This window comes from Amblyomma maculatum, chromosome 11 (assembly GCF_055883805.1).
Source record: "Amblyomma maculatum isolate TAMU_Amacu chromosome 11, ASM5588380v1, whole genome shotgun sequence".
Classification (NCBI taxonomy): domain Eukaryota; kingdom Metazoa; phylum Arthropoda; class Arachnida; order Ixodida; family Ixodidae; genus Amblyomma; species Amblyomma maculatum.
The window spans coordinates 75,007,615-75,022,498 of record NC_139354.1 but is presented as its reverse complement, the minus strand read 5'-3'; the positions used below and the strand labels follow the sequence as shown (position 1 = coordinate 75,022,498).

Sequence of the window (14,884 nt, the reverse complement as noted above, 5' to 3'; positions counted from 1 at the left end):
AAGTGTTACATCAAGGTGCAGCTTACCAGTCAATGGCATATTCTGCAGCATGAGTGTCACCCTCAACGCACTTCAGAAGCATTACGAGGTCCTCGTTGACACGAGATTCATCGAAGTGCTTAGATTCCACCTGAGACAGCGCATAGTCAGCGACGAGCTCCATCAGCTGCTGGGCTGCCTGTTTGTACAGCGACAACCCTTCCAATCCCCAGCAAGCGTGGCCGTAGAAGTCCTGACATGCCGACGGTCGAACCGCAGAGGGGGTGTCTCGTCTCGGTAAATTGCTGAACCAGTTGCAACTAGACGTTGTACAAGGCACCGAAGGCGTGACTTCGGCTGCCAGCACCTCGGCCTGGAAGTGAATTTTCTGTTGGTGATGCGCCCCCAAACCACGACTTTATAATTTCACTGACCCCATTCTAGGGGGCGATTTTCTCAACCATCTGCTAATTTGAATTTCGGAGCTACCAAATATACATCCGTGTGTTCATATCAGGAGAGTTTAACGACGAAACGTACATCATGTACATACGTCGCGTGCTTGATGGGTAGAGAAGTGATTCACGAAAGCCATTCATCAATTGATATAGTTTCGATCGTATGAAGCAGCGCTATATTCCGAAATTCAAGGACGACAACAGGAAGCAATAACCTCGTTTTTGATATGTCAATATTCAGGAGTGTGGTTTGAAATGTTGACGTTCAAGAAGGCGCATTTCAAAGCCCGATTCACTGGCTCCCCGTCATATCAAATTTAGAAAGGGGTACGTTTCGCACTTAATATAATCAAACAGAGATACCGCTTGTGTATATTATGGAAATAATTAAGTTAGTATAAGTTCTTTAAGAGAGTTAACTGCTGAGCTGGTTAGTTGTCAGACACAATTAAAGGGTATTTAGCGCTACACAAGCACACATAATAAACAAAGCGCTCTCGTGGTGCCCTTTTTCTTGTGGGTGTCTGTGTTGCGCTTAATACCCTGTAATTATGTTAATGTAGGTTCTGCACCACTACCACGCGTCAGCACATTATTATATGTTGACGTCCTTTATTTCGCTAATACAATAAGCTAAAACTAAAAGCTCCTCTTTTTTATTGCGTTAACAGCGTAATCATTAAGATCCATCGGGAACATGAAGTCCGCAGTGGTGTAAATCTCACCTGCACAGACATCACGGGGGTATCTGGCGTTGGTTTTAAATACGCGTTTTTAAACACTAACAAACGAATATCGCTCGTGTAAAAATAATATTCCCCCCCCCCCCCCTTCTTCCTTTGGTATTTCGCATCACACATTCACTGGGGCAATAATCCAGGTACTAGCATCCCCTTGAAACACGAAGTTTCGGAAGAATGAAATCCTGGCTTATAGAGTAAGTCGTAGAAGTGTTAATTGTCGCCTGCGGCTGCTCTTGTGGATATCCTTTTCTGTGCACGTACTTTACTACTTCCTTGAGCACGCTTCGTTTTAACTTGTGCGTGAATTCTCTCATATACGCTTCTATATGCACTAAAACTGCCAGATTTGCTAAAAGACCACAAAGAACTACTTTAACCGGTCCGTACGAACATGCCTGCGTCTCATAGATAGCATGTCTGACTCGAGATTGGAAGGCCCAGCCTCGATTCTCATTTCGCTCTCCAGTGGAGCTCTTGCGAATTCAGCCATATTGTTTGTCCTGTGACATCACGCAACACACCGACCAATCAGTACCAGCCCATGTCATCTAACAATTACCACCTGACGGAGGCAGGCTCACAGTGCCCTGTGAGCAAAGGGTGCCCTGGGTATTGCGCAGTATGGTAGCTTTAATACGTCATGGTAAAAAAAAGAAAACAGCCGCCATCTTTTAAAACATTCCGCCTCCAAGGATACGTAACTAGCACTGAATACCTGGTTGTGGAAGAAGGAAGAAAACACATTTATTTTATTCGAGGTTTGCGGAAATAGCGGCACGATGAAACTGAACCTTAACACTTAATGGACAGCCCTAAAACAGGGGGCATACGTACAGACCGTCTCTGCAGGATATGTAGAGAGAGCATGTTATTAGACCACCTGCAACTAGCGTTTCGTCTGTGTACCTGAATTTTAATTTCTGAAGTTAAAGTGAGTGGTTCATATCCCTATTTTTTATGATCTCAAGATTGGTTTTTATTAGAGCAGCAATGGAGGCTAGTAATCCAAGAAATATACACGAAAGGATACAACAGCAAGAGTATCGCATACTATACCGCGACCAAAATTATCGTTGTCCTGTAATGCATGTCAGTGTCTGGCGTACCGTTTCTGCTTTTCACATAATCTACTTTCCGATGAGACCAGAGCATGTGGCTCGCTCTCCGCTCACCCACGATGTGACACGCTCTTATACGGGCCTCGCATTGCACCACCCACAGTGCAACTTTGCGCGGCGCTCCAAATCCTACGTGAAGCATAGGTGACAGCTGTGGCTGAGGCCAGCCTACCGAAATCTAGTACTCTACCTTACTGTTAAGAAGCCCCTTCTGTCAATAATATATTAAATTATGTCAACCCAGTGCTGCAGACCCGTTGCACCATCTCTATAATGGGTATCAATAAGCAAAGGATAAGGAGTTGTATGTTCTTTATAAATTTCGCGCAATGTTTAAGTACCTATGCACTACTGTTGCTGTGGCGTGCTGCCACATACAAAAATTTTCCACACAGAAACGTTTTCCACTCTTTGGGGCACTGAACTATCAACTTGTGCTGCGACACAGCGCATCATGCTGTCAAAAATGTAGGAATCATTGCACTCATGCAGATGTCGGTGTTCTTTCTTTACCCAACAAGGCGTCTCCAGATCGAACTAAGATGCCTCGATGCCAGCTACCCGGCATGATAACCGAGGCATCCTGTTTTCTCTTCCGTAGGTGACTTTCTATGTGCCTATATTAGCATGGAACAGCCTTGGAGACTGTGAGCTTGAGGTACGCGGACTTCTTGGAAGGCGTAAAGCTCATGAATGCTTTGATGCTTACAAGTCTTGCGCGTGGGCTCGTATGCACATATCGTGCCTTGAGGAATAAAACAAGCATTACAACTGAAAGAAAGTGGCAGCAAGGAAGTGTTCATTAAAATGTAAATCTGTGATTTGCTAAGATTTTTGACTGGTAGAAAACGACTACATATATACTGTCGGTTGGAAAGAAAGATATAAATTTAAAGAATTGCAACTTGAGCACTGTATTTGTTCCTTTAATAGGTTGGTATTCTGTATAGCCCGAAATCAATGCCCAAGCTTAACTATCATTGGCACAGTTGAGCTCCGCCGCTAAGGGTATGAAGCGATAGTATCTCGCACACACACAGATGATCTTTTTTTCGCATTTTAGAATTCTTTAGTTGTTTTTTATTCTTTTCGTATTATATTTTATACTCCCACAGCTTGCCTTTTCGTTCTGGTAGCTTTACACTTGTGAATGCACGTTCATTTTTTTTTTCACTTCCAATAATATAATTGACCGATTACACTCTCGGAATTTTCTTGATTGTCACCATTAACAATTCGTTTCATTTCAGCATTTTCATACTTTACATCAATTTTCTGTTAATTTTCTGTTTTACTGGTTACTTCAAATAATCAAGTGATCAGTTACGCTAATCCCTTAATTAGCGTTATCAAGGATTAGATTTCATTATCAGCCTCTTGACACTATTGCAGCCCGCGAGAGTAGATAATTTGGCAAATTGGTATAGATACATCTTCTTGTGGCACTACATGGACGAAAGCAGATACGAAGAAGCACTTTGAGCACTTCATCTAACTTTATCCGTATCTGTTCTCGTCCCTATGGTGCCACAAGAAGGATTTTACCCCCTTTTATATTTTTTTCTATTCTTTAGTTGTCCAAATAAACTATCTACATATTCTTAATTCGCATCATCAATCATTGGCTTTTCATTCTGAGTACATGAATCAACTATTAACCCGTCATTGGCTGTTAATCACCAAGCAGTCATCAATCACTAAAACCATTAATTGCCATGGTGTAATTTTTTTGCACAGCCCACCGATTATTTCTGACACGCGCTGTTGACAGCCACAACTACTGCTACGAAGTCGACGGCTTTTCCGAAAACCCTAACGAGCTTTAAATGTTGGATATTATTTTTTACTTATTTTCGGCTAGAATGGTTGGTTGAGTAAGTGCCAAGTGGCGGCGTCGTGTAAGAGGTGAGGTATAACAATTGCAACATGTCGCAATAACTTTAGCTAATAGCATTAATTTCATTGCTGTCATCTATTTTTTTAGAATGCTGAGCCAAGGAGCAACGACCTATCATTCACAAAGGGCACGCACTTTGACGTACGCACGGACGCTTAGCAGTACTATTCATTCTGTACCTCACTTGCATATTATCTCTGAATCAAGCTATGAAACTGTGAAAAGTTCGTTTTCAGGTTAATATCTTGACATTGGCAATTCCTCACATCCTTGCTGAAACAGGTCTTATAGGAATGTGTTGGCCAAGTAAACGTCACATTGCCCCCTCCCCAAATGAGAAAGACGCGTGCGAAAAACATGAACTAATAATGATAGCGGGAATGGCAGTCATCTGCAATTTCTTGCTTTTACTAGTGTATGACGCAAAATGGTGTGGCTGTCAGTAGTGACTATAACAGAACATAGGCGAAATATTAGACAGGAACAAAACACGAGAAACAGAAGCGCTGGTTAGCAAATGAATTATTATTACGGGGTTAACAATACATACTTCACTATACAGTAGTGAGGCGATTTCGTAAATAATTGTAGAAAAAATAAAACGCCCATCCGATCTGCGAATACCATGTAGAAAGAGCGCATACTCTTGAATAAATGAATAGTAGAATAAGAGATATTGGCGTGGGTTTTAATATTGATAACGTACTGCATACGTGTGAGTACTGCGCAGATTTTTTCTCGAAAGATCACGAAAATCAAAAATTGCAAAGCTATTGATTACAGTAAAAATCAATACTTTCAGGGTACATGTGATAGTGATGTCATTTCATCAAGGCAGGGCCCGTTACTAAAGCGCATGAAAGAAAGTTTGACTGTGAGAGGAGTTTTATTTCAGGTTACCATTGCTTGTTCGCTATAGGTTTTTAAAGGAACGAAATTTATCAGTTGGTTTTCCACGTGCAATATTTGTCCATTGTTCGCCTAGTACACCTAAAGAAAAATACACAAGAGTACTTTTTCTACCGACACTTTACATGGTTGCTTACCAGAACCGCCTCTGTGTGACTGTCATCCGGGGAATAACGGTCGAAGTCCTTCAGAAGTTCTCCCCTAAGAATTCCTAGCGGAGGCTTGGGGTACAGTCGATCCAACCATTTAACCGCCACGTAACAGTTGGCTGATACCAGAGCCACCACCAGGAACTTCAACAGCCAGTAAAAGGCATCGCTACTGCCAAAGCGCTTGCCCCACGCCATGGCTGCAAGACCGAACTTTCTCATTCCAGACAGTTGTGCCAGGACCATCACCTGTGTCGTCGTCTTGAAGGTTACGTTCTTCTTCTGCAAGAGAATCCGTGCATTATGTAAACGATTCATATATTATATGCAATGTTATTACTTTTGGTGGTGTTTCTTTTACAGAACTAGAACTACGCCAAATTCAGTTTTTTTTTTTTTTTTGTTGGAGGTAACAACTTTCTGACTACCAAGAATATAATCTATGCCCGAAGCCGAAGTATGGCACACCTTTCCCTGTGTCCTTCTTTCTGGTTTTTTTTTTGTTTTTGCGTCGTAACTATGTGGCCTACACTTGTTACAGCTTTAGAGAGGCAAAAGTCAAGAGTAATAAAAAAAAAAAGAGGGCAAAAAAAGGATGGACCAAGAGCCAATCTCAAACCTGCGTAACTGCAGTGAATGGATTCAGCTTCCTTCTTGTAAGAGACTAAATTCTTGGAGCGGTTTGTATAGGTGCACGAACAAAGCTTACTAGCTAACCTGTATATATTTACCATTACTACTTTTATGCCAACACTATAGCTGAAGCGGCCTAATTGCGAAGCAGGGAATAAACCTTTACCTTGGGAAGACTTAGAGCAGGCTTGGTGCTATTTGTCGTACTTTCATTTAATTACTTTTAAATATTAACGTATATAGAAAAAAGGCCATTCAACGAATATATTTGCCTTATAATCACGGAGTGCATGAAGAATATCGAGTCCTTTAAGCCTCAAGAATTGTTGAGGTTCCCTGTTTTGTTATGTTGACGATACTTATAAACTGCTTTCACACAATAAATATAGTTGGAAGCCAGCGTTTCGTGTGTGCGTATTCGTGTCTCTTTATTCCTCCCATTTTCGCGCCGTTTTCACTTTTCTCAAACTATATGCACCGCCAAGCTTAATTCCATGCCTTATGTGTTTTCTTGTTGCGCGTAGTGGGGCTCAGTAAGCGGACATCCAGACATGTGCTAAAGGAGGCGTTGAAAACTGCGCATAAGGATATGTTTTGGCAAGACATAACTTTGTCGAGTTCTGTTCGCTGGACAAACAGAAACGCGTTGCCTTCCGGCAACTCCAACAGAATGGGAGCTCAGTGATGCACGGCGTTCGCTTCAGTTTTGTTGTTTTCCTCGTCACGGCTGGGCGAAACTGATGCACACCTGCCATACGCAGTTTTTCTTGAAAAAAAGGACATGTTATTACAAGATTGAACTTCGACGCGTTAATAAAGCACGGAAATATATATTATTTCCGTGCTTTTAGGAAGCAAAAGGCGCATTATCTGTCAAACTTGTTCTCTGGACACTTGAGCCACGCCGTAAGAGAAGGGAGGGAGGTGTGAATGAAAGCGGAAAGAGAGAACGGGGAGCCGGTAGTGGAGAGCTCCGGAGCAATTTAGACCTCCTGGGGATCGTTAACCTGCACTGACATTGCACAGCACCCGGACGTCACTTCAGTCCTCCTCCATCGAAACGCAGCCGCAGTATCGAATTAAATGAATAATTGCTTCACAAAAAAGGAACGACTAGTATCTGTCACGCTTGTTCTGTGGACACTTCAAACGCACCAAGAGGGAAGGGATAAAGGCGGGATGAAAGAGAAAGGAGAGAAAGGACTGCCTTATTAGCGGAGGGCTTCGGGGTAATTATATTTAGCTTTTGTTAATTTTTTTAGTTTGGCATGTTAACTAATTCACCGACAACTGGGCACAGCTGTGCTAATCAAACTACACGTAACGGCGCCACCGTGTTGACGTCTTTAAAACAAGCACCTCTTCACCTCCTCGGCATCCCTTCGCAATGATAAAGTCACGTGGATGATGCGATGTGACCAAACTTGAACGATTACTGTACTTATTTGCGAGCCCTTCATCACTTTTCCCTGGTTGGCATATTGCCGTAACAGGAGAGAATGCGGCGACGACTTCTCAGATGGGTGTTCTGTTAAGGCCGCGTGCATGACTAAACCGAAGTGATTGGGCCTTATACAAAAAGAAAATTCTCCACATCGGGACATGCCCACAGGGACCCCTCTAAGAAGGCCGAAGTTCTTCGTTTCAGTGCTGGTCACATACACAAACCTATTAAATGTTTTCTCTAAATTTCGGTCCTCCCTGCTCGGTGGCCACCACGCTATGTCCAACTGGCTGAAGCTGAAGCCTTACTCAGCCTCTGGCTTCTTTGCATTCAGGGCCAAGCAATGGGGTGATGCATTGCCATTCAGACAGATTCCGCGCTTTCTTAGCGGGTGCTACCTTAACTTATGGTCTTGGTTAGCATATTTAAACCTACTAGGTCAGTCTTTTAAGAAACATCTACTCATTCGAGCCCTCCAATGCGGCTCAAAAAACATCTAACATGGCATTGCTTTGGTACGCTGCGAAATTGCACCGCTTTTGCATGGTCACGCCAAGGCCTACGAAGTGCAAAGGTTTTAAATTGCCGAGCTGCACTGCTTGCTTTTCCATGTGTACGACAGAATATAGTATTTGAGATGGCATCTGCGACTTTCGCCCCTGAAATTGTATGAGCTGCTGGTTTACTGCAGCCGAGTACGTGGAAAGTGTATATCGAAGGAGCACTGGCGTTCTCTCCTTTGCTGGCACCGGTGATGTATAATTCCTATTACTTTCTCGTTACTTCGATAGTGTCCTGACCTACTGTGTCAATATTTTACCTGCATATGCCATTCCCGCCACCTATATAGAGTGTCACTGCAAAACACACAAGCCAGTAGAATTCGTCATCTGAGGAAAGCTAGACACAAGGCAAGCAAGCAAGCAAAGCAAGACGCATCCCTGCTTTTAGAGAGCCGCGACGCCGCTTCGCGCATCGCAAACTTGCTCACCGACGAACATATTCGGCGCTTTTCGATGGAGGCGAAAAGCAAGGCGCCCGTGTGCTGTGCGATGTCAGCGCACGTTAAAGAACCCCAGGTAGTAAAAATTTCCGGAGTCTCTACTACAGCGTCTCTCATAGCCTGAGTCGCTTTGGGACGTTTTAAACCCCACAAACCAAACCAAACTAAACCGAACATATTTCGTTCGCGGTGAAGTCGCCTAGTGTCTGCTTGCCACCGCCGCGGTTCAAGGGAGAGGCAGAAAGCGCGCACAGCCCGCGTTGTACGGTCAGCCAAGACATTGTGGCAGCGTCACGCCCAACAAGCCCCGCAGAAATTTGCCACTAGGGGAGGAGTGCGCTGCAGTCGCGCAGACAAAAGAGTTTGGGTTCCCTATTAGCCACGCTCGTGCTACTATTGACCAACTTCCCTTCACTATGGTATAGATAGAACCTTACTATACGATTACATGAGTAGTATATTTTGTCATGCAGCACCAAAATACGCATTCTAGGGCCTAAATTTTGACGTCATACGTAAGAAACATTTAAGAGCTGCTTGTGCGTGAAGCATGCTTCTGCCACGTAGAACACAACATGCGGCAGTGCTTTAGTCGTCAAAGAGATCATACAGAAAAGACGTCTGTTTACGTAGGAAAGCTAGAGGTTTGCCATCGGCCAATGAAGGTTCGTGGTCGGCACAAACGGAAGTGGCTGGCTGCAATACGAATCAACTCACCCGACGAAGCCACAACACCATACTGCAGATTTCTTCTTGCAGGTTGCGATGCTTCAAAAGATACTGCTGCGCGAATCAGAAACTGAGCTCGGGTACTGATGGCTGCTGATCGTCCCAACGCACAGCTCACTTTAGCATGCTATAGAATACTGGCACGTGGCAATGGCTACTATGTCCGATGATGACGACAAGGTGACGAAGGAGACAACGATGAAGCTAACGTGAAGCGAATATTTAAGAAGGAGCAGGACGAAAAAACTCAATAAAACAAAACACACATAAAATATTACAAAGCAGAAATGTTTTCACTGTTCAACGCCTGTCTTCAGCGCAGTTGCTCTTAGTGCAAAAGCAAATATTTGTTCCCTCCTAAAGCTTTTTGTTTTAATTTTGCACCTAAGATATATATTCGGAGCTTTGCAAAAGTGTTAGGGTTCTAAGAACTGAATTATTAACGTATGTACTTGATTATGTTTAGAATGTCACTTTGTTTCTTACACGAAAATTTCGTGATTCACGCTGCCTCTGCCCTCAACGGTTGAAAAAAGTTTTTTCCACTAAAATAAATAGGATTTATTTGCGTTTAAAGCTGGGCGAGGTCTGACATATTTCTCACAAATAAGACTAGGGGGAAAATGCACAAACTTGTGTACACAGCGGACGGAGCGTTATTTGCTTCAGCCCCGCCATGTCAGCGCAGTGGTTAAAATGCTCTACTACTGTTCCGAAGCACCAGGCTTCGAACCCGACCACCTGTGGATGCCTTTCGATGGAGTCGAAACATAGTGGCGTCCGTGTGCTGTGCGTTGAGTGCGAGTTAAAGCATCCAAGATTGCCAAAATTTCTGTATTCCTCCACCCCAGCCTCAACGCATATCTTGAGTTGCTTTAGGATTTTAAACCTTACAAATCAAACGGTAATTTGCTTCAAATATGTGCAACAGCCATTGCTCTTCATTATGCTTCGCCGGCGTCGTAATGTGGGCCTGTATGTGTCTGCGCCGTCCAAATTTTCCTTTTCGTTTCGACCTATCTCATCCGTATGCTCCTCTTATCTCTCTATTGCTTCCCGGGATCACTTTGATTGAAAACAGTTCAACAGCCATGACAACATCCAGCATGATTTAAATGCCAGAGTCATTAATAAAAGGCAAGCAGCTAGACAAATATTCATTGTGAAACAGTACGCCAGCAAGAAAACGTTCACGTGAGCACGCCGTTTTTCTCCTCTATTAATAAAGATCACTCTTTCTTCACAAAATTGACGACTAGGAGGAAAAACATATCATGTGATGATTTTTTTGGGGGGGGAAGTATTCAGTGAATTCATCATATAAAGTTTACTCCATAATGCATGCACTGCGGGCTTAGGGAGCACAAACGCAATGTAGTCTGGCTCCACCCAGCCAGCCGAATCACCGTCAATGACAAAACATTAACTATAGATTGGTGCCATGCGGCCCAGTCTACAGCGGGGCTAGACTTCGTGTTCTCACCAATGCTGCGCTGCTTAGTTGTACACGGACAACTAAGCAGCGCAGCATTTGTGAGAAGATGTTCCAACTAGCCCAATCTCAAGCACTTCTTAACTAGACTTCGTGGGACGACTCAGAAGGAGCGCGGTAGGAAGCAGCATTTCCAACATTAATTCTCCCGATCAATACGCGCCTACCCAATCCCTCTTCTGGCCGACTCGTATCTTCAGCTTGAGATAAATCCCTTGAAGACACCTTCCTTGCTTCGACACCGCCTCCTTACCTTTTGTGCTTCACCAGTAGTAATTAAGTTTCATCTACACCTCTTTATTTTGCAATTTAAAGTGCGGGCTGCAAAAACTTGCCGCAAAGCATAATAGAAAACAGCGCAAAACATGGAAAAAAAATATCGAAGAAAAAACTGCCAGCCCCTGCAAATATTTTTGCTTTCCCGATTTGTCCGAGTAAGCTGGACTGTAAGAAGGCGCATTTCAGCCTTATTGTTCGTGACCAAAATAGGTAGTAATCGCAGGTGTGGATCATGAAAGAGACATAACTAGGATAATAAGATTAGGATGGAGTGCGTTTGGCAAGTACTTGCTGAATATGCCTAGCAGCTTACCGGTACCACTCAATATGAGATTATATAGCAGTTGCATCTTACCTGTGCTCACGTATGGGGCTGAAACGTGAAGGCTAACGAAAAGGGTTCTAATCAAGTTGAGGAACGAACAGAGGGCTATGGAGCGCAAAATGGTAGGAATAAAGTTCAGATAGGAAGCATGCGGAGTAGATCTCAGGACTAACTCGGGATAATAACATTTGAGTGTGAAATCAAGAAGAAATGGGCATGGACAGGCATGCAGTGACAAGGCAGGACAACTGGTGGTCGCTTAAAGCAACAAATTGAATTCTAAGAGAAGGAACGCGCAGCAGGGGTCGGCAGAAAGTGGGCGGATGAGGTTAAGACGTTCACATGGGTGAAGTGGATGGAGCTAGCATAGGACCGGGTTAACTGGTAGGGAGAGGCCTCCGACCAGCAGTACGAGGATGACGATGGCTTATGGGTTTCGTGGAGGCCGTGTTGGCCAGCTCAGACCCGGTCGTCCAGACCAGGGCCTTGGAGTGGGCCACCCAGGTCGCCGTCAGCCATGGGTTGATGGCCATCTAACACGGAATCGTCCACACATGCTCTCTGACGAAAATAAAGTTTTTCCATCCATCCATCCATCCATCCATCGACAGTAAGCATTTGAGATAATTCAATTTTTTTTGCTGCTTAACAGTTCATAATTTTGGCAAACTAATATCATTCCTGAATATATATAAAGTAGAAAAGGCCATATTAAATCACTATCTAGTTAGTGTTAAGGGTTCTGGTGCTTTATGACGAGTTGCAGGTCACAGAGCGCTATGTTACCAACATAGGCATATTAACGTGTTGTATAAATCACACTAATTATGTTTACGGATTAGTTGCATCAAAATGTGCTTCTGCTGAAGCCCTAGCTCTGACATGGAGACGACTGGCAAAAACGTTTTATTTATGACCTCGTAAGATACACGATAATTCCTTTCAAGTTATGAGCGTTTCTTGGCTTGAACCCGCAGCACGTGTTGGCGCTTTTATTTATTCCATTAAAGGGTGTGAATTTAGCAAGAGTCAACTACATTATACCAATACAATAAAACAGACAGTGTGGAGGGAATAAATTATTAAGCATCTTTGCATGGGTTTAAACCCTAATGTTACCAACTTCGGCCTTAAAATTCCAAGGATCAATCATGCAATCAATCGTCATGGTGTGAAAAAGTGCTCGTGCATCAAACATTGATAGGAAATGTAGCCATACATGGAAACAAGGGTTTCCACACCTCTCAGACATTCAGAGACAGCACGCTGCATATAGAAGGGTCGCATGTTGTTCTTTCTGCACAAATGACTCAGCTTCACTACGCGCCATCTTGCCGCCACGATTCTTGGAAACACTGCGCGATCAGCAAATAGAAGCACTCTCACAATTTCCGAGCATTCTCTCTGGTCACCGATTCCTTCTGTTCACTGTTCTCATCCCGCATCTGTCCACAAAGACGCAGCATTCGCGTTCAGTGTTCAACGCTTCCGTGTAGTGTAGAAGTAGATCAGCAGGATGTCAATGGTGGTGAGCGCTATGATGATTACTGGTCCAATACGCAAGATGAGCCTCTTGCGAGTCTTGCTGATTTTCAGCATTGAGTTCGTCATGCCGTTATCTCCGTTGAAGAAACCTTTGCCGTATTCTTGGTTCGAGCGCTCTGAGCAACCAGTAAATAAGACGTTGGCACTTGCTGACAACGGGAAAAAGCTGTACTATACTGTGACCCTCCAAATGTTGCGGCATCCAGTGAATTAAATGCTTATGTCAGCTCTAAGGGATCGTTACCGACACGTAGCTTCTTCTCCTTTTTTTCATCTCGGTGCATACAACACATAAACACAACGTATACACAGAGGGGGGGGATTGGCCTGAATTCAGTGCATGTGTTAGAATAAAATTCATTATGTCGAAATAGACTATGTTGTATACAACCTATTAATTAGAAATAAGAGGTGATAAAATTATTTGCGAAAATTTTAAGGTAATACAAATAGTAATCAATGAAAAAGGGAAACCTTTGGTGGTTGGAATCTTCTTTTTCTTCTTGCAGTGTTGTCTTCGCTTCGCTCATTTCCTCCGAATGGTTAAGGGGGACCACCTATGATGCCTAAACATTTCGACATCAGAATTTCAAGGCATTTTAACCAGTGCGTTTACCAAGAGCGTGCGTTGCCCTAAATCTTTCCAGATAGAAGATTCGGGTGTACAGTTTTAATTCTAATAATTAAGCAGAATTTATAGTGCATGTGGCAACATGACCTCCTCTGATTCGTAGTATGTTTTAGGCGGAGCATATGCAGGTTGATCGGCTTAAAAGTTTTTTAGAAACCAACTCTTCACAGGGAGGGTAACCTTCTGTAAGTTTATTCTTGACAAATAAAGCTTGCTGAGCGAAACATTCAAATAAATCTACCCTAATGTTTTTAAATCTTGGAGCTTCATACCTACATTTTATTATCAGTTCTCATCCCCTCAGTTCTATATATATATATATGCGTCTCTCATAGCCTGAGTCGCTTTGGGACGTTAAACCCCACCAACAATCAATATATATATATATATATATATATATATATATATATATATATATATTATTGTTAGGGTTTATTTACAGAGCGATTCTGCACCTTAGCCTGATGTGCTAAATAACAGATGGTGAGCTTCTTCTTCTTCTTTCTCTATTCCGGAGAGCCTCTTTTTGCACTTCCTTCTCCTCTTCTGTGCGCATCCCTGACATTTCCCCCTTGGCAGACGAAGCCCCTGGGCTGTCAGAGTCCCGAGCAGAGTGGCAGCGCTTCATTCTTGCGACATGAACTACCTGTGTTTTCCGAGAGTGGCGACCGTGGAAACATTGGCGAGACACGACGTAATTCAACTCGTTGATGCGTTTGAGCACAATAAATGGGCCTGTGTAGTGCGACAACAGCTTCTGGGACAAACCACGATTGCAGAGAGGTGTCCAGAGCCACACTAAGTCGCCGGGAAGGTAAGAGACACCCTGATGCCCACGATCGTAGCACTGCTTAAAGCGGTCCTGCGAGGCCAGAGTGCGTAATCGGGCGACCCAACGAGCCTCTTCAGCGCGGCAGAGAGTGCTCGAAACAGACGGCTCGGTGTCGAGAGAGAACGGCAAAATGGTGTCAAGAGTACGTCGAGGCGGACGGGCGTAGAGGAGGAAAAATGGACTATAAGAAGTTGTCTCATGCTTTGAGGTGTTATAGGCGTAAGTAATGAAGGGAAGCACGTCATCCCAGTTCTTGTGCCGCGAGTCAACATACATCGCAAGCATGTTTGTCAGTGTCCGGTTTGTACGTTCGACGAGGCCATTTGTTTGGGGATGGTACGGCGTAGAGTGACGCAACTGGCAAGTACAATAGCGCAGAAGCTGTTCCACAACATCTGCCGTAAACTGCCGGCCTCGGTTACTGATAATTACACGAGGAGGTCCATGACGGAGGACGACAGCGTGAAGATGAAAGAACGAGACGTCAACGGCGGTGGCTGAAGGGATGGCGGCAGTTTCACAGTAACGCGTGAGATGATCAACGCACATGATGACCCAGCGATTGCCTTTGGACGAGCGGGGAAACGGGCCTATGAGGTCAACACCCACTTGCTCATATGGTGTGGTCGGTGGTGTCACCGGATGTAAGTGGTCCGGCGGAGAAGTCGTGGGGAGCTTGAACCGCTGGCACTGCACGAAGGAGTTCACGTAACGCTGA

At 44.0% G+C, this 14,884-nt stretch overlaps 1 protein-coding gene across 1 annotated transcript in view; it reads right to left on the bottom strand.

The window, feature by feature from the left end:
• Positions 1 to 22: 22 nt before the first annotated feature.
• Positions 23 to 14,884, bottom strand: part of LOC146174187 (uncharacterized) — a 28,756-nt gene continuing 13,894 nt past the window's right edge. The window contains exons 2-3 of the mRNA XM_084585345.1: positions 5,242 to 5,535; positions 23 to 352 (exon numbers count right to left, since the gene is read on the bottom strand). Coding sequence (XP_084441471.1) covers positions 23 to 352; positions 5,242 to 5,535 — 624 coding nt within the window. The remainder of the gene's footprint in view (positions 353 to 5,241; positions 5,536 to 14,884) is intronic.